The sequence below is a fragment of the Centroberyx affinis genome, unplaced genomic scaffold (assembly GCF_046629955.1).
Source record: "Centroberyx affinis isolate AG114_WGS23_722 - 3 ecotype Tasmania unplaced genomic scaffold, CSIRO-AGI_Caff_v1 ptg004228l_1, whole genome shotgun sequence".
Classification (NCBI taxonomy): domain Eukaryota; kingdom Metazoa; phylum Chordata; class Actinopteri; order Beryciformes; family Berycidae; genus Centroberyx; species Centroberyx affinis.
The window spans coordinates 108,915-135,558 of NW_027281970.1; the positions used below are offsets into that span (position 1 = coordinate 108,915).

A 26,644-nucleotide genomic window follows, 5' to 3' on the forward strand; every position below is an offset into this window, starting at 1 on the left:
CTACTGGTTGGACAGCAGCAGCAGCAGCAGGGTGGGCAGCACCCAGCCCAGGCCCAGCAGCAGGGACAGGTGGACGGGCTCGGCTCCACGGTCCGACAGGCCCGGAGAGGGGAGGGTGGAGTCTCTCTCTTCGCCCCACAGTCTGTCGTTCTCGTTTACCTAAAGAAAATAGATGCGCACATATGCAACGATTAGTCATCCGCTTTTGTATATAAGAAAACAAACTGGGTACAGGTCCCATCTGCCTCTAGATGCATACCAGGAAACATCTTTCAGCACAAGCAGCAGAAAACAGATCTGGGAGAGGAGGTTTTATGAGCAACTATGTGAGTATAATGGCTAAATTTTCCATATCCAGGGTTGAAAAATAAGATGAGCAGTGCCGAGGACATTGCCACTTATCAGCCAGACGCAATTTCACAGCGAGAGATGCCTTTCGCCGCGGAAATGTTCAGAATAAACTCCTCAATCAGCGGAGCTCCATCTCTAGATTATTCCCTTCTTCTCTGTCCATCCTTCACACTAAAACTTCCTAAACCCATCAGATGTCGAGTCCACTCTTTTCCATTTCGTTCTTATTCTTTGCCGCCGTCTCTCCCTCACCCACTCTGCCTGTCTCTCCCTATTTCCCTCTCTTTGTCCCACAGAAGCTTCTGGCGGTGGCTGTAATCGTTCACGGTGCAGAAGCCGGCGCCCGATAAGAACAAGTTTCGCTAGCAGCGGCCTTGTTCCTCGCTGACGAGCGAAACCGCTTGCCTCCTCTTTGTGGTTTGCGCCACGGTCCGGTCTCTGCCCATTACGGCAGCCATACATCACCGAACCAAGCTGAGACGAGCGAGGCCTGTTCTGCCTGATGGAGCTGTGAGCCGAGGGAACTGAGGAGCAACTGGAGGGTGGAATTAACTTCTGTTAATTTACTCATCCCTGCTGCTTTCAGTGGATCAGTCACAACGACGGGTGAGAGATGCTAACAGTAAGTAAGCCCGTCTTCCCTGTGCACAAACCTGCCAGCTGTAACAAAGCCAGACCCAGGTTAAATACACTGCAAGTTTCCCACTGTTAATAAGTGTTGATTGTTCTAAAATGTTAAATTAACTCTGATGGGTGTGAACTTAAACACACACTGACATAGTGTTGATTTTTACACTCAGAGTTAAATTAACACTGACAATTGTGCCGTGTACTAATACCTTTGCCCGCTAGGTGCCAGATGGGTGGCATTTGCCACATTGGCCGCTACAGTGAGTCCAGAAATCTGACACCATCACAGGAAAGGATCTGAATTGTAGTATTCAGTATAATTGCTATAGTAGTAGCTGCTGAAATCTTCATAATGGTTCCACTATTTCATACTGTATACACACTGATATTTTAAGGTTTTTATTGCATCATGTTTTCACATATATTTATATATGTAGACATACACGTTTCTAATTTAGTAATCCATATTTAAGTAAGGACTTGTAACTGCTAGTAACTTCCATACCTAAGAACTATAAGCAACTGCAGAAATGTTAGTAATCCATACTCCTTCCCGCACCAGTACATGTTTAAATTGTCACCTGCTTATGCTTATACAACCCCATAATTGTTTACATTCTATTTTATTGCTTGTTTTGTCTTATTTATTTATTTTTTTACCTTTTTCGTTGCTCTACTTGTGTGCTTATATCCTACTTGTGTTTTTCCCTGCTGAATCATTTTACTTTGATCTAATTTCCCCACTGGGATCAATAAACTTTCATCTAATCTTATGTAGTTCACTTCAGTATACTCTTGTGTGACTGACTGCTTACCTGATGCTGTCTGAGTCGTCCAGATGTTGTAAACCCCACCCATCTGGTTCTCCCAGCAGGATAAAACAAACAGCCTGAACTATCTGCAGCTATCTGACCCAGTTCTGAACGCGGCCTCCTCCGTTTCTGCCTCGCTGTTTGGAAAAAGGTCGTACGTCACATTTCCAGTCTTCCACTTCGTCTCACCTGAGTAGGTATCTGTGCTCTCAGAATGTTCTGCTCCGTTTCCATGGAGACGCCAGGGGCGGTGGTTGCCAAGTGCGGGCTGTGGTTGTCTGTCGCCGGACTGGGCATACCGGGCTGGCCGGCCCCCGTCTTCACATCCGATCCGTTCCCGAAAGCCAGGATGGCATTTTCTAGGACAACAAAAATGGGAACAGAGGTTGTGTGTGAAGGCATGTGACTGGCAGTTTAACATCCACACTGTCCTGCTCTTTTCATCTGGGGGGTGATGGAAAAATTACGCTCATTTTCACATCAGCCGTGACCTCTAGTTTGCTTTTGTTGGTATTGCTCCGAGTTTTTCCTGTGTGGCTCTTTTTGTAATATAATTGGTCACTTTATGATTCTGTATGGGCCGGACTGTAATTATGATGGGATCGTGGCAGTAAGGACAATTCCACCGTGAGTACATCTACGGTCTCTCTCAGTTTAAAGCGGCACTGGGCCAGATTTTTAAATTAAATTCTTTTGTTGGGTATGGACACTTCTCCGCCCAGAGGAAGGGAAATAAAACATAAAATCCAAAACTGTCTCCTAAACAGCAGTGAGCGAGCGCTTTGTCCACAGAAAGCTGGATTCACCAGCGTTAGATCTTTGGCCGGGTTGGTTAACATGAGCGTGCTGTGTGTAGTTTACTTATGACATGTTGTATCATTTAAATTTTTCCTTCCGCTGGCATTTGGGGCCACCAGTGTGTGAAGCTGCCTTGTGAAGCTTTAAAAAATGTGTAAAATATATTATTGCTATGCCCAACAAATAAGTATAAATGTTTTATTTCTAGGGGATGAGACAGTGCGCTCTGCATTCTTGAACTGTAGCAACTGTCTCCCATAGCCACAACGTTTTTAAGTGTGTGTGAGTCACTTTTTTATTTATGAGCTGTGAATTTGAGGTGAAAAAGCTTTTATTATGGTAACCAACCTCATACCAGCATGCTGCATGGCCAAATCAAATGAACGCCTTGATCATTGGCTGACTGGAGTTTTAGGTATACAGAGGCAGAGCTTCTCTGGAGGCAGAAATAACCTCATTGGTTGAGTTAAACCTCAGTGGGCGGAGCCAAAGAACTACAGTTTTTAATTGGAAATTGCTATAGACCTCCTTACCAGACACTTTGAGGAGATTTGTATAAATTGTATGTAATTTGTTAAATCTGAACTCATTATTAATGGGGATTTTAATACCGATATTTTAAAATCTGATTCTTCTGAGTATAAGGCACTTAAAAATTTCTGTCATATGTTTCGCTTATGTCAGTTGATTAATGAGCTGACACGTGTTTATTCTTCTAAACAAACTGTTATTGACTTTGTTTTAGTATCTCATGAAGTCAAAGATTGTTAACAGTGAGGTTATTAGTCATGTGTTAAATGACCATTCTATCATTTTCTGTACCGGAAAAGTTGAAAACGGTGCTACAACTTAAAGTGCCATAGTTCTATAGAAACTAGATCTCTTAAGAATTACAACAAAAATGCATTTAATGACTGGATAAGTTCAGCTGGTATACAGCGTTGAATTGTAAAGATGTCGCTAACGTTTTTCAGATAAACTAGCCCCTGTTTAGAATTTTAAGAATAAAAAAGAACAAAACCTGATGCTATTAGAAGCTATTAGGATTAGGAACAAACAGTACAGTGTTTTTAAGAAAAATAGGGATGATCAGAGAAGTGAAGTTAATCAGCAGTGCTAAAGAGGCGTATTTCAATGACAAGATTATTGAACACAAGAATGACTCAAAGGACATGTGGAAGTCTCTCCAGCAGTTGGCCTCCAGTAATAGATTAAAAACCAAAACCGTGACATCACTTTAAATATTGGGAATGAGTTATCAGCGGACAAGATGAAGGTTGCAGACAGTTTTAATGACTATTTTACATCAGTAACCCAGAAACTGGTTGAGAAGCGTCCCAGTGCTTCAGGGCAACATGGAGGGAATCATGTACTTCAACATTACTAGTGCAGTGCCCGTTCAAAACATGCCTGTTCGGATCGGGCCGATTGCTTGCAGCTTTCTCGAGAACCGCTCATCCAAACAACTTCACACTCGACACTGCGCTTCCAGTCGCTTGCTTTGAGTCCCACTGCTGCACAGAGGGCTGTTTGCTTGTTTATTCAAAGTTTATTAATATTGAACGTGTCGCGTATCGAAATTGCACCAAATCCGACACTGTACTTCCTTGGGTCCCCAGCAATACACCCGCCAAGTGTGAAGTCGATCGGACGAACGGTTCTCGAGATATGCGAAGTAAACCCAGACAGACAGACAGAGATTCCTTGCTTTATAGTATGATTCTCCGCATGGGGTTTTGGGCTTTTATCTGATGGCTTCTCTTTATCAGTGGTGTTTGAGAAACTTATCAAGCTCAATTGCTTTAAAGCTACCGGGCTTGATAATATTCCAGCAAGATTGATGCATCAGAAATAGTTACCCATTGTTTAACCATATTATCAATCTGACTAGTGAACAAAGTACATTTCCAAAGGACCTTAAGCAGGGTAGAGTAGCCTAACGCTGCATTCAAGTGGTGCCGAGATTTACGGTCTGAACCAGTTTCCGACCAGTCAGTGCCACATGAACGCCTTATTCTGTCGGATGTCAGAGAAATCAGGATTGTAGATGCAGCACGAATTGGCCGAGTCGTGACGTAATCGCTCTTTCCAACACAGAGCACAGAGTCGTACGTGAACATAAGACATTTCATACAATAAAGCTGAAAATGAACCACAAGTACAAATTTAAAAGACATGTATATCCCTTGATATTTATAGTGCTACGTCATTCAATTTCCTGTGGTATTTACATTCATAATCCCCTGAAATAGCCGAAGATTTCTTGCTAGCTAGGCTATCACTAGCTCGATTGCTAACGTTAGCTTAGAAGGTTGGCAGTGTGTGTAAACAGTTGAGGAAACGTTCTCCAATTTTCTGACCATAAAGCAAATGAACGCAAACGTCTTGGATTGTCGAGTTGTTCCTGACTTGGAGAAAAGCACGACCCGACATCACTTGAATACAGATTAATTAGAGTAAGGAAATTAAAGGCCTGTGTCTATCTGATGTACCTTGTCAAAATTAATTGAAAAGATTATCTTTGAACAAATGTATGATTACATGACATCACATAATCTTTTTATGAGTTCCAAACTGGTTTTCGTAGTTCTCACTCCACTGACATGTTTGTTATTTTTGACTGACCTCATTAGAAAGCAGGTAGATGAAGGCACTTTCTGTGGAGTGGAGATGTTGGCTCTTCAGAAGGCTTTCGACACTGTGGACCATGGTGTTTTACTGATGGAATTAAAAGCTATCGGTTTTAATGACGCTGCAGATAGTTGGGTGAGAACAGGTGGAGGATGTTGGAGGGACTCCGTCTCAGTCTACTGAAGGGACCCCTTTTCTTTCTTTTGTATATTAATGACCTGAGATCAGCATGTTCTTCTGAGCTTTTTTATATGCAGATGATCCTGCACTACGTAGTTTCACATAAAGATTTAAATACAGTAGAGAGTTCCTTGAGTGCTGAACTACAGTCTGATAACAGGCTTTCACTGCATTTAGGGAAAACAGCGTCTATACTCTTTGGTCCCAGAAATAAACTAAATAAACTAAATAAAAGAGGCCCCCTAACTCCAGGTCACAGTCGAGGACACAGTGATCGCTGCTAAGGAATCTGTCAGCTATCTTGGCTGGGTTTTAGATTGCCTCATGACAGGAGAAGGACTCTTAGAAATGAATCAAAGAACACATTTTCTAGCAAAAATATTAAAATACTTAGACAGCAAGCAAAGCAATGGTGACCCTGACTGGAGCTCTTATTCTGCCTTATTATGACTATGTTGTACAATGGAATCTCAAAGTACCTTAAAAACAAGCTGCAGACATCTCATAACAAGCTAATTAGAATTATTCTGAATTCACTCATTAGAAATAATTTGGAGAGCCTTCATTCTGACAGGATGGACTTGCACAGATACAACTGGGCCTTGTTCACAGAATCACTCATGGTGTTGTTCCCAATTATCTACTCAGCTATTTTAAATTAGTGAGGGAGGTCCATAATTACTCCACTCTACCTTATAGATTTAAAACTAAACTAGGAAATTAAGCTTTCTTATATGTGTAGCCTGTGGAATAGTTTGCCTGTAGCTGTAGCTTTAAGTTAAAAAGCAGCAAGGACACTTTTAAAATGAATATTAAAATATGGCTGAGAGCTCACTGAGTTGAGTTCATTATATTGTTTTATGTAGTTTCTATTGTTATTCTTGTGTGTCCATACCAAGAGTATTTATTTATGTTGGATGGTATTCTGTATGACTTTAGTATTGTCTGCCAGTCTTGCCATATGCTACTGTTTGTCCCTTCTTCCACGTTGGCAAGCATACACACACACACACACACACAATTTTAAAGGAGCACAATGGAAATAAGCCTTTGGGTTTTGTTGTGTCATTCTTGACTTTTCCTATTTGTAGTGCACTGGACTGTCATGATATTCTGTGTTTTATGTGTTGTTCTTATAGCTTTTAAATGGAATTGTTGATTTTACTGTGGTTCTTTGGCTCCGCCCACTGAGGTTTAATTCATCTAATGAGATTATTTCTGGCTCCAGAGCAGCTCTGCCTCCCAGAATTGTTTGAATAACTAAAACTCACAGACTGTAAAACTACAATCTGCTCCACACTGACAGTTGAGCCTACCCACAGGATGGCTATTATCAAGGAACTGAAGGTCCTTCGTCTTAGGTTCAATGGGTTTAATATTAACCGAAATGCTGGGATCCACCATGCATCCATCCACCTTTCTTTATTTGAAAATCTTTAATTCACACATCATGTATGCCCATGAAGAAAAAAAAATTGTCAAGGATGACACAAAAGCCTTGGACTTGTTTCCACTGTGTTCCTGTTCCTTCAAGAAGGTGAGAACAGGCATCAAGTGCAAGACAGCACTTACATTAATACAGCTTATTCTTCCAAAATGCATCCAGCTACCATCAGGCCACATTCTCATATATGCTGCCAGTCAACAAAACTCTCAGAAACGAACCTAGCTTTTTATCGTTCAATAAGATCAGTTGCAGTTCACAAGGTCCCAAAGGCTCCCAAACCTTCATAGATCATGAACTTGTACCAGGCTGTGTAATGAAATGTAAACATTTGGAGATCTATTTTCTGCTTGCACAGGTGAAAAAGCAACAGATGTTCAAGTTTGGATGCAATTCAATGAAATAAACAGATGCTTTCAGTGTTTCAAGTTTGAATCTTCACCCGACTGAAACAGTTCATGTTCCACGCCTTTGCTGTCAGCGGTGCAAAGTGTATAACTAAGATGATTCAGGCTGGCAACTATTATGCTGGGAGTGTGAGATACAAGCAAATGGCCTTGATTCCCTGGACGGCCGGTTACTTTTTTTTTGTAACCTTAACAGGGAAAAGCAGGATGTTGTTAAGGTGTAGCAAACCTATAACTCAACTTCCGAAAATGAAAAGTGATATTGCATGATGTTTTTTTTAATGTATTTTCCTCAAAATGGAATGAAAATGTAACCCCCGCAAATTTCCAAAATGTGCAAAATGCAAAATGTGCCAGTCTGCTTTTATTTTTAATCAGTTGTCTGTAATAGTATGACATAATGATCATGGTGGCTATTTATGCTATGAAAAAAAGCTCTACAACTTTCTACAGCTGTAAAATGTACCATATGATTGCAAAGAATATTATGTGCATTCTGCACTATGCATAATTTACAGTCTGGTGGATTTACATGGTTTTATACACTCCAAAGGAAACCCATTACATCACAAGCTCTTGCATTTAGCACAACCAGAATGACTTATGATCATATGATGAATTAATATTCTATAAGCATTCATTTTCATTCGGCTAATGGGCTACTCGGCAGCAATTACTTTTGCATGAAAGTCACTTCAATTAAAATATGCTCAAATGAAGATATGAATGAGAGATCCATCAATTAATATCCCCAGCTTATACTATATGATGGATGTCGGTGCTTAGACACAAAAATCACACCATTATTCCATCTGTTCCCAGCAAAGAATGTTTCAGAAATTTCAGAAGCGAGTCACTGGTTATTAGTAATGGGATTTCAAAGCCTTCAGTCGAGTATCTGGGCGTGACACACAAACATTGATTTCTCACAGGATCATAACAAATTGATCCACGCTCTAAGGTAGTTTGCCTTCGCAAACAAAATCCCGCAGCAATCAATGTAGAGCCTTGACATGACTCCCTCCACTTGAATACAACTGCAACACTGAGCAACAACTAGGAGCGGGCGGGCGGACGGACCGGGTGGATGGGTGACCCGCACGCCAGCGCCGCAGCTAATTAGGGAAGCTGCACATCGCAACACAACAACACTGTGTGGGAGAACGAGTCAATAGCGAGGAAGACAGATTGAGCGCTGTTGAAGGTGTGTGTGTATATCCGCACACCGCAATAAAGCTGTGGGCCAGTGCGCTAATGGTGCCGTGGGTCATTAGTGATGGTGGGACAGGTGGGGAAGTGCGCCGCCTCGCTCAAAGTGTGCAGTTAGCGGCCGGCGGCGTGCGGCGCTCCCCTGGCAGGCTGACTGATGAGAGAGGCGAGGGGTGCTACTCCAGCTGCTCGCCACCGCGGCTTGCCACCCGCCGTCACGCGGAGATGAAGTGCCAATTGATATCTTCAGCGGTAAGCTGTTGTGACAGTTTCTTTGTAAATGTTTGGACACGGCTGTTTAAGCACCGCCATCTCGCATCTCTTTGACTTTTAAGTTTCTCCCTGAGGGGGTTTTTCCACTGACTTCGCAGGTTCCCAGAAGCCGCACTGCAGAAGCACACGCTCGGTCGGAGGAGCGGCCGGTCCCGTGCATGCACCCCCCCCCCGCCCTAACCTAGCCGTAACCCAGCCCCCCGTCTGACGTATCGCTGGTTGCCCTTGCCTTTTCTGTTATACTATCAATTTAACTTCCGGAACAAAAACACATGAAAATTATTGCGGAAATAAATGAGCTTCACCTCCATCTGTCCTCTCCTTTTTCCCTGACACACTCAGCTTTCAGAAAGCGGAGAAGTCCGGAGCAGCCGTTCTGCATAGTGATGTGGTTATTATGGCTGTGATGAGGAGGTAAGGCGGGGTGACAGCTGTTTTTAAAACCTGAGCGCGCTCGCTCCGGAGAGGGAGGTTTTTGAGCGGTTTTCCTCCTCCCCTGTCTGCAAACGACTGCATTCTTCCCCGGCGCTATTCTCTCTCTCCACCTCATTAGTTCGGCGGCAGGAAACCAAATTACGCTCAATTACAAAGTCATCAAAGGCCATCTGAAGTCCTGTCTCAGCAAGCGGCCCCGGCACAACAGCACTAGGGGCCCGCCGTGCAAAATAACACCGGATTCACTTGTAAAAAGACACTAGCACCAGAGGAGAAGGGGAGGCTTTATTTAATTGATAATGCCACTGTTCAGTTGTAAAACAGCCACATCACCAGAGAGGAGAGGCTTTGGCTCTGTTCACAATTAATAAAACTGTATTCTCTGTACACTGTGATTACATGAGTAACATGGGGGGGGGGGAAGAAAAACGTTCAGGAGTTCTCCCAGGGCAGATTTGTTTCCCCAAATTATTGGCTTGTATCCAAACTCGCCTTGCCAAATCATTATGTACACTTTCTCCCTGAAATAGAATTGTGGTCTGCCTGCGCCTGGCAAACGAGACTGAACTCCAATTGAGATGAGAGTGTGATGCGCACCGCTGGTCCATGAATCGCCTTTCCCATTAGAAACTTGTTCATCCTTATTATCACATATATGCCGTTCGGCTGAGATGAGCCGTTTGCTCAGGAAACAAGAGAGGAGCGCTTTCTTTTTTTTTTTTCTTTGCTCATACGCAGGGAAATGAGGCCAGTCAGTCTGAGGTTTGTTTTTCTGGGTCTCTGAGGAGCTTACAGTAAACAGCAGTGAGGAGCTGCCTTCCCAACTCTCAGTCCGGGATGCAGGTTGCACATGAGGGGTTTCATTGAAAAACAAGATATCCATCCACCATTTGAAAAACATGACATACATGACGACTCAAAATGATTGCTGGCATGAGAGTTTAACTCACCAGTGAAAACAGACTATTTGCTATTTTGAGGTGGTTACTTACAGAATATCAACAATATAAAGAATGTAATCATCTGTGTTTTTGTAAATATTGAGCAATGAATGTCAGGTAACAATTGTTCTCCAAAAATGTATATATTCACCCACTGTTCACCTACCCACTGTTTTTTTTAAATAATTTATTTTTTGACTCGGATGTCTGAAAAACTGCTTGAATATAGTGGGTTTGTTATAACACTTCCGGACAGTTGGTAGGAAATCCAGTCGCCACCGATTTCAAATAGTTCACTCTTATAAAGGATGAGTCATTCTAGGGTCAGGGTTCACCTGGTCTAGTTTGAGGCAACCGTTTTTTTTTAGGCAATCATGCTACGTTCCGACATATGTTAATAAGTATAATAATGTGCTCATAATCAAGTTCAAGAGGTCCGATGCACTTTTGTCATGTAAAAACATAATCCGCCTACTGGCATATGAGTCTGGCAGGTCTTTATCTCATATGACAAAAACATCCAGCTCCATCAGTCAAAGAGCCAGAAGTTTCCATCAGCCACAGAAGTTTTAGCGAGTATCTTTTTCCTGCTTTTTGGGAATTTGCAGCTGCAAATTTGACCCACTGACAAACTCATTAAAACCGATTACAGCACTTCAAGTGGTGATCCCCTTTTTGGCACATCATTCATAGGAGTGATGTAGCGTGTTGATTAGGGAGCGGCGAAAACATTTTTGTCATCGGAGTGAAAAATAACTGTTGATTCATGAATGTTTTTAATGAGAAATATCTAAATTTAAGTCTATTAGTGTTTCATGAGGAGCGGGATCCTCTTTTCTCCTTCTCAAGCACATCACATCCTCGTTTCCGCTTTAATTAAAGTGATAATCCTCAAGTTCCTTGTTTTTTGGGATTTTGTTCACATCTTTGGTGCTCAGCGCTCACTGCTGTGGTATTTCTGCACTGCACTTCCCAGAGATCACCTGTCAATCAAACAGTGTGGCCAGCACTGTGTATGTCACATGTAAAATGTATAGGAGTCAACAATAAAACTATAAAACAATAAAACAATAAAACTCTCACACAATAAATCAGGGATGAGCAACCATGTGCCATGGAGGGCTGAGAGTCTGCAGGATTTTGTTCCAACTAACAATACACCAGTTGATTAGTTCCTCCTTAGATCCAAAATAAAATAATACAAATTTTAGAATAAAAATCATAACCATTAGAAACTGTAAAAGAAATCATTCACATTAAAATCCTTGTTCATACCACCAGCTAAAGCTTCAGTGTTCACTCTGAGGCATGTGATGTGTTTTCTGATTGGTCTAAGTCCACTAAGGTGGCCACTTTGGAAAGGTATTTAAGGTCCATTGTGAATTTGTCACATAACCCTGATGAAGGCTTTCTCCAGGAGTAGCTGGATTTGTTCTTCCTTTTTACCTTTTCCTAGTTCATGCATCTTGGTTGTAGCAGTAGGTAGTGAGAGTTTTGTTTTTCTTGTTATAGCTGCGCTAAGAAATAGCGTAATATAAGCTGAACAAATACTGAGGTTCTGTGTTTCGTCACAGCGTGGCACCAGCTGCAGTTTGTATTGTATTGTCACTGGTGTCATTGGTCTGTCACTGGTGCTGTTCCTCATGCAGACATTTTTCTAGGAGCACAATTGACTTTTGTTGTGCAAATAAATAACCCGACATAAACTACAGTGCAGAGGTTCTGTCTCCTGTGACTGCGTGACACCAGCTATAGTTTGTATTGTTTTGTCACTGGTGTCATTCTTCTGTCATTGGTGCTATCACTCATTCAGAGGAATGTTGTTCTAACATCATATATATTTTTTTAGTATTAATAAATAACCAAATGCAAACTAAACAAATACAGAGGTTCAGTGCACCGCTCCTATGTGACACCAGCCTCCATGTCTGATGGAGGCAGACATGGAGGAGGTCTGCGCTCTACTGAGCACATTTTCTAGTTTGTATTTGTATTATTATTGTGTGACACCAGCTGTAGTTTTTAAGTAATGTTACTGATGTTAATAGTTTGTCTCCAGTGCCATCACTCAGGGAGTTGTTTTCCTGTATTTATGATGTGCAGAGATAAGTGCAAATAAACACATTAATATCACTGAAATCAGCAGTCTCTGTTCAGTGACTGTGTGACACAAGCTGTTTGTAAATGTTGTCATTGATTTGTCGTTAGTGCAGTTAGTCCTTCAAGCTGACGTTTATCTATTATCATAAATGTTGCATTTTATGATAAGAAATAACATAAGGTAATCTGCATGATCTTTTCAAAGTTTTGTTTTTATTTTGCCTGCATCTTTGTTGCTCAGCCTCATCACTGTGGTGTTTCTGCACTGCGCTTCCCAGAGATCACCTGGCAATCACACAGTGTGGGCGGAGCTTGGATTTTCTGTTGATGCAGTTTGAGTTTTTCTTTTCTTTGTCTGTTCAGCCATGGTGGCTATCGCTGCTCATGCTAACTACCCAGTTCTTCTTCTTCTGTTTATTCCAAACAAACTGTAAAACGCATCACTGTGGGCCCTACTAGCTACTGGGTGTTTAGAACAGCAAATGTAAAGGCTTTCATGAACGGGACATAGGTTAAATCACTAGTGTGCTATATCAATAGATGATAGAGAGCAGTAAAGCAAAAATGTATTTCTATGAAAATGTCACAGATTATTACATTGACAAGTACAGAGGTTCTTTATTCCCGTACTAGTTGCCCGTTCCTGTTCTGGCTGTGCTGAGCAGTTTGTCAGTGTTAGAGCTGTTATTGTGCTGTCACTGGTCTTTCTCTGAAGCGGTTACTCACTCAGGCAGACATTGTCGTGGAAAAAAGCCAGGAAGTCGTTGCATTGTTCCCTGTGGTTGCCGCTCGCTGCGCAGGAGCACCAGGGTCCCACATTGGATGTGGAGTTGTCAAGGTAGTTGGGAGTTATTGTGCTTCCTGCGGAGGGGAGGAGGGAGGAGGGAGAGAGGGGAGGGGAGGAGAGGAGACACACAGTATGTTTATATGCATGCTTTGGTGATTTTGATGTAAAAATACACCCGTTTTATCGTTTTTATCAGGCTAAATCACAAAGTGGGGGTGCAACAGAGAAGTGTGTCCCATCCACTCTATATGAGAAGCCAAAGATTCACTCTATTTGCCAACATGCAAAGTTGCTTTGTGCAGCTTTAAATGATTTGAACATAGGCAATTTCTGGAATAACCTGGTTTACATGGATTCATTTAATAATCAAACAGAAGGTCCAGACCTGGTTGAGATCCTATGAAATACTTAATTATGTAAAACTATTTCATTTTGTTTAACATGAAGAGTTTCTTTGTCGCTCCAAAAATGCTGACTTTTGTTTTAGTAGCATTCATCAGTCCGCTGCACTGTGCCATTTTGTTGGCTATGCTTGTTCATAAATACCTTTATGATATGCGCTGTTTTAAAAAAAGCAAAAGACTCTCTGATGTTCAGGCATTTACATGCCCTGATAAATGGAAAGATTGAGCATAGTGTTCTAGTGTTAACTGTGTTATGCTTAGTCTGACTATGGCCTTACTCCGATTAAGATAAGATTAATCAGGTTAAAATCAAATTATTAGTCTGCATATAAATGAACTCAGAGAGAGAGAGAGAGAGAGAGAGAGGGAGAGAGGGAGAGAGGGAGAGATGGATAAAGACAGAGAGATCAGAGACAGGCGCACCAACAGAGACAGACTGGCAGGTTAGTTAAGCTGCAGCCCAGTAATCAAGGGTTTACTGGTTGGATCCCTGCTGCTGACAGAGTTCAACACTTCTGAGGAGCCTCTGGGCTACGAAACCCAACTCTGGCTCCACTTTATTAAACAGCCTCATTCTTAAATCGTGGTAATGTGGGCAATACAACAAAATGGATGTCATTTTCAATCTCATTCAGGTTGTTTGTGATATGGAAATCGAAATATAATATCGAAACCACATATGTCATCAATCACCAAGCATGCCAATCATATCCCAACCTCATCCCAAACTGGACTCTGCCTTGTGTTTGATACCTCAAGTAGACTAGTCATAATGTAATTAGAGATATCTTGTTCGGTTGGTCATAAGGTAATAAGAGATATCTTAAATGCTAATTTACAATATCTCTCATTACATTACATTAATTTGTATTGTGATATTGAATTTCGATATATCGTCCCATCCCTACCGAACTCCCATGTATATGCGTACCATCCTGTTTTAAGGATGGTATTGGAAACTAGCTAACATTAGCTAAAAACTAGTGCAGTGCCTGTTCAAAACATGCCTGTTCAGAGCGGGCCGATTGCTTGCAGCTTTCTCGAGAATTGTTCATCCAAACAACTTCACACTTGACACTGTGCTTCCAGTCGCTTGCTTTGAGCCCCGCTGCTGCACAGAGCGCTGTTCGCTTGTTTATTCAAAGTTTATTAATATTGAACTTGTCGCGTGTCCAATCCGACACTGCACGTCCTTGGGTCCCCAGCAATGAACCCGCCAAGTGTGAAGTAGATCGGACGAACGGTTCTCGCGATATGCGAAGGACACACATACAGACAGAGATTCCTTGCTTTATAGTATGATACTGTGATGCATTGCAACAGGCAGTTATTTCCAATATGATTTTCTTTGAGGCTGTATTTATGTATGTACATGCAAAGAAAGAAAGACTGATGAGAGGGGAGAGTTTGCTGCTTGCTTGTGTATGAGCGCTTATAGAGAATCCTCCTCTTGACCTCTCAGTGCCATTGGGAGTCTTATTTGGTGCTAGAAAAGATCAAATCCAAACAGCATGGAGCATTTGTTTCCAGTTTTTTTTCCTTTTTTTCTGATTTTCTGACATACATATCCATTGGGGCAGACAGCTTGATGTGCTTTGATAAGTACAGCGACCCACAGCGCAAAGTCCAGGCACAATCACCGAGGTCTCTCAGTTGCACTCTTATTCTGTTCTGCCTTCGGAGCTTTTCAGCAGGAAATGATTGGGAAGTCATTCTCTGGGAAGGGTAATATAGCCTTGTAGGTTGTATTTTTTAAAGGAGGTGGGAAATAAAATTGCTGCACTTTCAGGCAGTGTGGCGAAAAAAGTTCTGATTTACCTCCATCGATTTTCTGGGTCCCAGACTTCCAAACAACAACACCTCTGAGTCTCACTTCTACTTCAGTTGTCTAGAATGGCCAATCACTGCTACACAGCTTTCTTTCTCTGTCCTCCTTTATCTGTCTCCTTCACTCCCTCACAAACCAAAGAACCTCTTTCTCTCTTCCAGCACTTCAGGGTGGTATTGTTGTCTCATAATGATGTGTTTAGACCGGGAGGTTTATAACAACGTCCCGAGCGTTATGCAATCTTTTGTTAAGTTTTTATCTTAACTACAATAAGCCGCGTTCCCCACCTCTGCCCTCTCCCACTCATCGTCACGTCAGGGATAATTCTCCCAAAACAGCGGTCAATAGTTGTAATTGCACTACTTACAATGCCAACAACTCGTCTGGGCATGCTGCAGCCACATTAATCAGCGCTCCATCGATCATCGAAGCACGCTTCTCATCACAATCCTGGATTCATTCTTTTGAGTCCCGCTCAGCGCTCTCCGCCTTCCCCCCTCTAACACCTTTTTGTTCCCTATCCATCAGGGAGGTGGGTGAGCCGGAGCTGGCGCAGAGAGATTTAGTTCTTACCTATCAGGCCGGTGTACGCGAGGAGACATGCCCCGTAGTTCTCCTGCTCGCAGCCGCTGGCAGTCTTCTCGGAGGGTTGGCAGTCGTACTGGAACTGTGCCCAGCGAGACCTGTGGGAGCGATAACATGCCATCCATCATTTACCCGCGCTTGGCCGCGGCACAGATCGCGCCGCTGAGGGCCCGGCCGGCGCCAGCACTTTCTCCCCGTGAGTGGACATGGATGTGTAACCCACAACACCCGCCCACCCTCCGCCCGCTCCAGACCCCCCCCCCCCCCCCCCCCGCCCTGCAACTCTTCAACCCCACTCCGGTCGCCCTCGGTGACATTCATCCCTCTTTTCCTCTCTCCCCACTCTCCCCCCTGATGACCCAGCTAGTCATCTTCTGGAAGGCTGCCAGGCTGTAAAGAGTCAATGAGGGGCAAAGATAGGCCTTGGCTCCGCTCTCCAAATACCGTGGGCGCTGTCTGGCAGGCCCGGCCGCGAGGAGATTAGACAAATATGGATCTACCATATAAATACATCCTCCCACAGCCGCTCTGCCTTCCCTCCTTCACCTTTCCTGCCAGCCGCCCAGACATCCAGCCTCATCACCATCATCATACAAGGCTATCGCGGCCATCATATCGCATCATCGGCCCCGTCGACTGGCATTTGCAACGGGATCCCCTCGGGACAGCGCAACTCCCCGCTCCCCGCTCATTTGTCATGTCATTGTAATGATGTGCGTAAAAACTCATAGGGTGTGAGGTAAGTGAAGGCATCCTCTGCAGGCTGGCGGTTAATGCCAGCTGACTGGTGCGGGATTGGCGGGCCGCGGCGGGGCCTTGGGACGCTCCATCCATCGGAGCGCCGGTGGAGAATAATGCCTGATCGATAGCCGTGACAGATGAAGCCCTTTGTCTTCCTGACATTTGAAGAGGAACTAGATTAAACGCTGGCGACCATTTGCTGTCAGAGAGAAGAGGCCGACTGGATGGGTCTGAGAACTCCATGTTTTCAGTCTCCAGTGATAGAGTGAAATACGCCCTCAGAATTTTAATGCCTTCAGAAGACATTGTTAGTTTTCTGATTGGGAGTGGGGTTGTTTACATTCAATTTAGATTTGAATGAAATCTTTGTTTTTATCAGCGTCTCACACACGCAGATGCAGAATAAATATGTTCATTCAGATAACAACTTATCTTGAATGTGTACAGTGGTGTCAACTTTTCAGCAAACTATTCACTGATGCTGATGGTGTGTTGGCTGTAAACTGACAAATATTTTCATGACGCTTTGGCAGGAAATTCATGTGTGTATCCCAAGTGATAATGATCATTCTAATAATTACCATTTTACATGGCTGCTTGTTGCCTGGCTGCTTCCCTCAGAAAATGAATGCAGAGTTTAATTGAACTAATTAAACACAGCTAATGAGTATAACAATTGAATTAATTAAACGCAGTTGACAAATTAGATCTGAATGAACATATCATACCAGCCAGACCCACCTTACGAGATACACAATACCATTTGTTGTCCAGGGGGAAATGCAGTTTGTGAGGCCAGAGCAGGCAACAGTGCACATTATATACAACAGTGGAAAACAACACAACAACACATTACCAGTTAAAGTAATATTCCACTTAGTTTAACATGGGGGTTATTTGGCACTTGACCGCCATGAAAACCAGAATATAACCTACTCACCAAGATTGGATGCAGCTGGGCGAGTTTGTTGTGTTTGTAGTGTTTGAATGAACAACTGACGTTTAACATGTTTGTGAACAGATTCAACAACAGATCCTGCTTTTAAGTCTACAGAGCAGCCCTGGGTCTGTCGTCATTTTGTATTTCTAGTCTTGGTTTACACTAAAATTAGTATTTAAAAACAAAAGTAGATCTGGTCTCCCAAACAGGTACTATCTCTCGTAAATGGTATCCCTCCGCTATGTTCTTTTCAATCAATAAAAATGCTATTTGGCAAAATTATGTTCTAAAATGCTGGACCAACAGTCCATTCTGTTGTTGAATCTGTTCATCAGCATGTTAAATGTCAGTTTCCAGGTTATTTTCGTGGCTCATTCAAATGAATGGGAAGTAAAAATCCGAACGCTACAAACTCGTGCAGCTGCATCTGATCTTGGTGAGTAGATTATCTTCTGGTTTTCAAGGCGGTCAAGTGGCGAATAACACCCATGTTAAAACTAAGTGGAATATTCCTTTAACAGCAATCACAGTTACTGCAACTCGTCAGTTCAGTGAGTCGAGTGATGCCAACTCAGACAATGAAGTCCTTCCTACCTGCACACGTAGTCGGCCCTGCAGACGCGCAGCTGAGCCAGGCAGTTGGGCTTCTCCTTGTCCTCGTAGGAGCAGGCCGGCACGATGGTCTGCCTGCGGCGCTCTGCGCAGGCCGTGTCGGTGCAGGGACAGAACAGCAGCTCGTGGGTGTAGTCCGGGGGAACGCGGTCAAAGAACTTCCTCAGCGCCTTGTTGCACTTCGGTCGGTTGCACGGCCCCGAGCGCGCCGACGGCTGGATGCAGGCCGAGACGTACTCCGTACGAAGCTTCTGACACGTCTCATCTATGTTGCACGCCTTGGCGGCATCCAGGCAGCGGTTCACCGTTGTTACTTCAGACTCTTAAGAAGGAGAAGAAGACACAAAAAATGAGGCAGAATGTGTTTCATCCTTCTCTGTGGTTTGAGAAAATCAAATCCCAGGCAATGTTTACCAATGATTCCAAAGCCTAATTGGAGTCAGTATTGACTTGCCTCTCTCGCCTCCAGACTTAGACGCAGTGTTGCACTTACAGATGAAAAGAAAAAAAAATTCTGTGTCTTGAAGTACAAACTAAACCAAAATGATGATTATATGTAATAGGCCCCCTTGTAATGAATAGAACATGAATGGTGTTTAAATGTTGAATGAGCCTGGGCACTAGATGTGTTTCAGCCGAGGCCTAATGGCTGAATATTTCATTCTGCCGGGTTAATGCAGAGCGGCAGCGCCGAAAAAAAGCGGCTCCTCCATCTCCCCAACCTCACAACAAGGCCTGTAATTACTGTTCCTTCCCCTCCATCCATCTATCCATCTTTCCCTCACTCCCTCCCTCCCTCCATCTATGAATCGATCCCTCACCCACCTGACTTCCTTCCTCCCTTCCTGTCTGCCTTCCACTCTCTGTACCCCTGCCCCATCCGTCTCCTCCCTCCCTCCATCCATCCACCCGTCTTCAACTCCATCCCTTCCTGCCCTCCTCCTTCCGTGCATCTACCCCCCCCCGTCTTCCTCTATAATGAGCCATCTCTGGGGAGTCAATGGAAAGCCCCTGTCGTAACTTATTTTTTTTTGCCACATTATTTCCCAATCCATCATCATGTGTGTTTTTTCCCAAGTGACCTCCCAATCAATACGGCCATGATGACGCTCAACTCCTCTGGCAGATAGTGCCGCTCATTAGTTTGTAAACTGCCTGTAGTTGTGTCTCCTGGTGAGTGTGGCTCTCACCGAGCTGTCATATAAAATATGAATGTGTCATCGCTACACCTGCATCTACCTCCATCTCTCCCTAGTCTTGTCTCTGTGTTCTGTGTGTCTGTGTGTTCCCTTTGTTTCTCTCAGGCCCTGTAGTTCCTGCCTTGCCTTCTGGGTTCCCTCCTCCTGCACCTACACACCTGTCTGCCATCAGCCAGTTAGTCCTGTGACTTTGCTCCGCCTTCACCTGCCTGCTATCAGCCAATCAGCTCCCAGACTCATCCCATCCAGCCAGTTGTTCCCTGTTCTCATTAGTCTCAGTGTTTATAGTATTTGTCAGATCATCAGAGTTGTATTAGTGTCGTTGTCTTCTAAGACCTGTTACCTGTCAGATTTTTGATTCACTGTTCCCTTCGCCTGCCTGCCGATTTGGATTGTTTGCCTTTCGGATTACCTGTTGTCAACTATACTACTGCCTCAAAACTACAAATAAAGCTTTCTGCTTCAGCCTATGTGTCTACCGGTGTTTGCATTTGGGTCCAGACTCTGAGTTTCTCCCTCACAGAATGGCCTTGGAGAGCGAGCTAACAACCCATCACAAGGCATAGGTTATTCCCAATTTAGCTGCTAAGCAGCCATGGGGGGAGGGGAGAGGTGGGAAAACCTGATGGAACAGCAGGATGGGATGACAAAATGCATCCAGTGGCCATATGCTTGGGAAAAGGCATATGCACATATTTTTCATGTGAAATGCTTGTTATTGTCTTTTTTGACCATAATTTATTCAGAAAGGATTTGCTGAGCATGCATGCTTGTTTCCAGAAACCCACTTCACATTCATGCCTGTTACTGTTGGTATCCAGACCTTCAGGCTGCCCAGTACAACCACAGTCCTTTACTGTCCATTGGGAGTTCACTGGAGCCGCTGGGTACAGAGAGCATTGCTTCTCTAGCTTGTTTTCCAGTCACAAGCCTGGTTCTTTAACACACAGGCTGCTGCCACCCTCAGTCGCCTTCTCATATCTCATATGTACCTTTTTTGATTCGTATTTGTGTCCTTAGTTGCTCTTTAAAGCACTTTGTGACCAACCTGTTGCATCAGAAAAACTTCACAAAGAAAACAAAACCGTTGCTACCTCACCTTATAACCAAGGTGCATGAACTCGTGAAAGCTAGAGAGGAAGAACTAATTCAGCTTCTCTTGGAGGCTAATGGATGCGCTAAAAAGTATCTTTAGTACAGAAAAACCAACAGAAGCACTTTCTAAATTAATTTGACTTGGCTTGGCTTTACTGGTTAATTGGTGCAGGGAGAAACACTCAACTACTGGTAGAAAACCCCTCAAAATATGATGAGCTGTGCTTCTTGCTCACGCCTTTGAAAAGGGTCATTATTCTGCTTGAGGGAGAGATGCTGTAAGGGCGGAAAAACATCCATTAATCACGTCTTTGTTGTTTTGGCAGTTGACTTGTCAAGATGCATGGCATGGATGTCAACTCTGACCTCCCATGTAGTCATTGTGAGTGAAATTTACGAGGAGGCTGCACACTGCAGGTCTAGCACTGCTGTAATTCAATGCAGCCTCAAATGAGTGGTGTCATTTGAATAAGCAGCTTATGTATGAGGTCACGAAATGTATGTTCTGCTGTGTTAAAGGGGACTGCCACTAAATTTAAGTGTTTACATTAGGAATTATTACGCTTATGGTTTGGTATGCATTAGTAAACATTCATAGCCACATGCTGTCTCCTACAAGCAGGAGAAGAGAGCTTATCCCAATCTGTGATCTCACACAGTTATACATTAAAACCCTATAGAAAATGAATTAGTTAAGGAGACTAAGGTGAGCGTCACGGCATCCACCATGATTTTCTCGGCATCATGAACGATGACACTTTCTGGTGCGGAACAGATATCACAATTACAATATATTGTTGAGATTCACGGTGGGTTTGGAAATGATTGGCTGGGATGTCGTGGGAACATCCACGAACATGAAAGCCTAAGTGTAGGTGCGGTGTCAGTTTAGTGCGCAGCGCCTCCTGTGTAGGTGAGTGTAGGTCTGTTCATTGTCAGGATTGGTTAGAGCGGAGGCGGTTCTGGGATGCCAGCATTTATTGTTGAGCCTTCTGGAAATGTTGTGGGCCTAATTCAATGACAACAACTTGATGTGAGGTGCCCACTTGACAACCTCAATGACAAATCCCCCCCCCCCAGCTCCCCCCCTTTCCTGTAACATCCAGGTTTCTACGCAGGCACTCAAACTAATTTAAGGCTGTGCTCATTTAAAGCTGTATTACGCAAGGATTTTAGATAAAAAATACACCTGTCTAAAACAAAAGGGGGGGGGGGTGCAATAGAGAGGAGCGTCCCCTGTTTGCCCAAATTAAATTCTAGTGTTTGGTATGGACACTTGAAACTTAAGATCAAAATCCAAACTGTCTCCTAAACAGCAGTGAGCAGCACTCCGTCCAGAGAAAGCTGGACTCACCAACGTTAGATCTTCTCCTTTCTCGTCTCTTCGGTTTCTTTGGTATAAAGCATCACAGACTGGCTGGTTGGTAAACATGAGCGAGCTGTGTAAAGTTTACTGACGTGACATTACAGGATTTTGGGTTGATTGATTCTGGGTCTTGAAATCCTTAAATTTTAATTTGTTATCTCTCACTGCCATCTGGGACTGCCGACGTGTGAAACTGCCTAGTGCAGCTTTAATATTGCAAGAGATAGTACAACAGATCCTGTGTACTGGTAAATAAAGCTTATTGCAAAAATTCTGACAAACCCACAGTGAGCTTCCCATTCATTCTCTCCAGAGCAGCTCAGAGCTGAACATCAATCTGTCACAATATATCACAAAAGGCTCTATATCCATTTAAAAAAAATGCAATTCATTACTCAATAATATAAAAATCCGGATTATTTCATTCTCAAAATATTAGTATTTCCGAGGCGAAGGGCTTAAAATAGCTAATACCTTTAATATTCATAGAAAACAAGCTTTACCTTCATGTCAGCAAATATTTTTTGAGTAGGCGTCATTATATTCAAATGAGGGAAATCTCATTACGGAACAAAACTTCAATTTGACTTTTGTTCCTCTGGTCTCTAGTTTTCGAACAGCATTGTTCATGTTCACAAATACCGGCTGGGCCGCCCTCGGCCCTGAAAACATATTTGAATCATTAAATTGGGCAGTATCCCCCCTTTGAGCTGTCATTATAAACTCCATCAAAGTGGTTTTTGTGTAGTAAGGCTATCATTATACTGTATGCCATGCATGAATGGCTTCAATCCTAATCACTTCATTTAAGCCATTATTTAAGTTTCACAGACACTCCATCTCATCTTGGCTCATCCAGAATATAATTGCTGCTGGAGAAAACAAAATAGTTGACTTTATGTCCTCTCCACAGGAAAAAAAAAAAAAGCCTCGTTTGTGTGCAGCTTCTCTCTTTTCCAAACCTTCAACAACAAATTTTTTTGTTTTTAGTAAACAAACCAGTTCTCTCGCTCCCTTTTTCTTTTGCTGTCACCTTCTTTCCTCTCTTCCTCTGTCTCTGTTTCTCTCCCCTTTTCACCCTCTGACTTTTTCTCTCTCCCTAACTCAGTCTTTCATTCTCTCTCTCTCTCCGTCTCCTTCTCTGTTTGATCTTTATGCCTCTCTTACTCTCTCTCACTCTCTGTCTTTCTCTTTGCCTCCCCCCCCCCCCCCTCAGTTTTCAGGCTTCCAGCTGCATTAAAGTAAATAGGTAATTAATCTGTGCCTCAGGGGCTAACAGCAGCACATACCAGCCCTCAGGCTCGCCCACAGGCTCAGAGGCACGACAGAAGCAAAGTGAGGAGTGCTGCTCATCAAACACTTTCTATATCCACCCATCTAGTCACTCTCGTATCCATGCAGACTAACATCCCGATTTGCTGTCTTTGACACGTACCACGGCGAGCTGTTTGTTTTGCAAAAAATTATGCTCTCGATTGGCTAAATATTCCAAATAGTTGAAGGCAGATGCAGAGAAACAATTGCAGCAGTGGCAGCTAGCCATATTCACCTGCAGCGATGGAGGCCAGACGGACGTAGTCGGAGCCCCTCTCCTCTGGTTCGTAGGGGTAGTTCTCCACTAGGTTTAGTCCTGCCAACACAGAAAACGAAGAAGAGTTACTTTATGCTGTTACAGAATCCCAAACAAGATAATTTTGTACTTTTATTCAGTTGCAATTGCAAATTTGTCCTTCCAGTGTCCAAAAACATTGAAAGAATGTATAGTAAAAGAAACTACAAGACGGTATTGACTAAATGTAGTTGTAATTAAAAGACATATACAGATGAAGTGCTACTTTTTACATAATTGTTGCACTTTATTAATGCATGTTGCACACTGTCATTCCAACCTTAAGGGTAATTGTTTGGAAAATCCTGCAGTGCTATTGCATGACAGATGCAGAGCAAGAAGGATTTCTCCAGTGGCCAGCGCTGTAAATATGCTGGGAAGAATGATGTTTGATGTGTAAAACTACAGTGATAGCAAAGCGCTTGGAACCAGCACACAAGCAGCTGAGCTTTATTGTTTGGTTTACTAGTTTATTATCTACAAACTGTAGCTTTTGTACTTCTTACTATTGGATGCTTGCAATGCTGTCAATTCACAAATTTAAGATCATTCTACTACTCATTTCAAGTTGCTCTGGATGCAAGTATACGCTAAATGCCTAAAATCAAAATGTAAATATACCACAAAGAATAAGGTTTAAAAAATTACAATGACAGTTAAGGTGCAAAGCATTTGGAATCAGGACAAAAGCTGCAAAATTGTGTGGGTGGAACAAAAGGAATCAGAGCTTCAGTTTAACTATTTTTAACACAATAATCGCTCTATTCTTTTGAGCTTGGAATTTACTGTTGAGCTCTCTGGAGGCGTTGTGGGCCTAATTCAGCGAATCATGTGTAATGGGAGGTTCCCACTTGATAATCCCAATAACATACTGTACACCCTCCCACCCACCTAGCACAAGGAAATGTAACACCAGATTCAATTCGTCGGCCTCACCGTGCAGCACAGACTGGTGCAGACTCCAGTAGATACTCAGGCAATTCTTTTCCTTCTTCATGCCTCGTTTACACTGGCAGCCGTGCAGAGAGGTGGACAGCAGCGCCGTCATGGCGTTCTCGCACTGGTTGCGCGCCCCGGGCCCCAGCTTCACGCTGCCGTCGCCCGCCACGCACTGCCGCAGGGTGCGCAGCCGCGGGCTGCAGGTGTCGTCGCTGGAGCAGGTATCTCCAGCTCGCAGGCAGTCCCTCCCACCCGCAGACAGAGCCACACGTGGGACGCCTGCAAGCCAAACACACACACAAAGGTTAGCGTCATGTTTTTGTCCTCCATTTGGTGAAATCAGGGGGGAGGGGGACTAGTCGAGGGATCGTTCATTTGTTTGTTCAAAGATTGGAGTTTCAGTTCTAAAAAAACATTTCTCAGAGGCAAAGCTGTTCAGGAGGCAGAAATAAAACCATTGACTGAATTAAACCAATCGTTAGTCTGCCTGTCACTCTATATCTCAGACACCGCTGATCGGATACTGACAAAAGTTGTGGGAATGATGCATCTCACCACTGTGTTCTAGTATTTTCAGATTTGCAGTGATTGGCCCAAGGGAGGCGCTACATCATTCATTGGTTCGTCCAGGTGTCACATGCAATATGTCAGACACCATTGATGGGATGATTGAGATGATGCACCTCACCACTGCATCTGACATATTCAAAATTACATTGAACACTACACTGCTACAGCTGCAGTCAAAACAAGGTGACAGATTTGTCACTGACTGACCCATGGGGGGTTTGCATCATTTGTGGGGCACAACATGTTTACTGTTGTCTTATGTGACACTAATTGTGTGCAAGCTAAATTCCCTTATGGGCAGTACATGTGTCTGGCACAACATTTGTGTTAGTTTTACATATACACAAATATACATTGTTCAAAAATACACATAAATATGTGCTGAAAATCAAACTGTTGTGGAACAGTCTCCGAGTGCTAATCAGAGATGCTGAATCTTTTAAAAGCAGGTTTAAAACGCACTTGTTTTCTTGAATGTATGGCCAAGTCTACCTAGTCATACAATAATGACCCACTGAAATGATGTTACTGCCTTTTGTATTGATTAATTCTGATTGTATATACATTCTATCATGTTTAATTTTCTTATTTAATTGATTGTACATTTTATTGTATTTGTTCGCACTTGTTTATTATTTTGTGAAGCCCTAGGTATGCTTTTAGATATTGGGCTATAAATAAATAAAACTAAACTCAAGAATCTAGTTGTGTAGAGGACACTATCCTTCATTGCTTTCTTGCTACTTTAGAAGGCAGTTGAAACTATGCAACTTGACAGAGATTAGTTTTAAACAATTGAGAGGAATTCGTTATCCACTGCATGACAGATTCCCAGAAAACATGTCCAAAGGCATTTCTGTGAGTCAGTGAGTAGTTGGCAAGACTTTCTTTCTGTGCAGCGAGTTAGTTTAGCAATTAGAGAGGTTCCGTTGAACGACTTAATCAAATTTCATCCCATCACAGCTCAATCAAATGATAAGGAGCGAAAGCGCTAGCCCAATAAAAGCATGATGCACACTGATTTTCTACCGGCAGATTGACAAAACTGTTATTCCCTGTCAGAAGTCTAAGTCTTCATTTGAATCGCATTGGAATTTCTAGTCAGTGTTACATTGCCTCTCCCTGGGTTATGTGACACTCAATACATGATCAGATAAACAGAAAAGGGTACAACATATCTGATGCAAGTCAGCATCCCTCGTTGAGGCCCATTTGTGAAGTGAGGGTTAAACTGACGTGTGCAGCAGGAGACTTCTCACCCTTCCAGTGGAGTCAAGTAATCTAGCTCCAAGCTGTCAATAACAGTCTAGACAGACAGTGAGGCAAGGAGCTTGTTGCTGTGGGTTTGGGCTGTGTGTGGACGCTATTGAGAGAAAGCATCTGCCACTCCAGTGCAGAGCTCATCTATGTCGAGGTCTTGACAGGCAGCACTTAGTGAGCCACTTCGGTCCAACACTACAAAATAAAGGTCCCTCTCAACAAGTCACTTACTCCAGTATCTTGTCTTAAAATGTGATTTTCCTTATGTAGAGCAAATGGAGAAAAAAAAGCTACCAGTGGGGTGAGATAGTGTCACTCGTTTCCAATGCAAATCAACTTGTCTCAAGAGTTTTCTTGGATCAAGTGGGACTCTCATGAAAAAAAAATAGAGTGGTCTGCCTTATTTCAAGATACTTCACTTGCTCCAAGAAAACTGTTAAAACAAGTTCATTTGCATTGGGAACGTGTGAAATTGTCTTATGCCTTTGGCATTTTTTT

General features: G+C 43.1%; 1 protein-coding gene across 1 annotated transcript; it reads right to left on the minus strand.

The window, feature by feature from the left end:
• gfra4a (GDNF family receptor alpha 4a) lies at positions 1-25,097 on the minus strand. Its single transcript, XM_071543120.1, has 8 exons — positions 25,094-25,097; positions 24,314-24,595; positions 23,318-23,398; positions 18,091-18,430; positions 15,804-15,913; positions 12,938-13,072; positions 1,983-2,152; positions 1-159 (listed from the first exon to the last, which is right to left on the minus strand). The coding sequence occupies exons 1-8, from the start codon at positions 25,095-25,097 to the stop codon at positions 1-3; spliced, it is 1,281 nt and encodes a 426-aa protein (XP_071399221.1).
• Positions 25,098-26,644: the final 1,547 nt, after the last annotated feature.

Excerpts from the sequence above, each read along its gene's own strand:
- gfra4a (XM_071543120.1), bottom strand. Across the intron at positions 2,153-12,937 it reads CCACGACAATGTCTGCCTGA|AAAATGCCATCCTGGCTTTC; the intron begins GTGAGTAACCGC and ends TTGTTGTCCTAG. Across the intron at positions 160-1,982 it reads GAGCACAGATACCTACTCAG|GTAAACGAGAACGACAGACT; the intron begins GTGAGACGAAGT and ends TATTTTCTTTAG.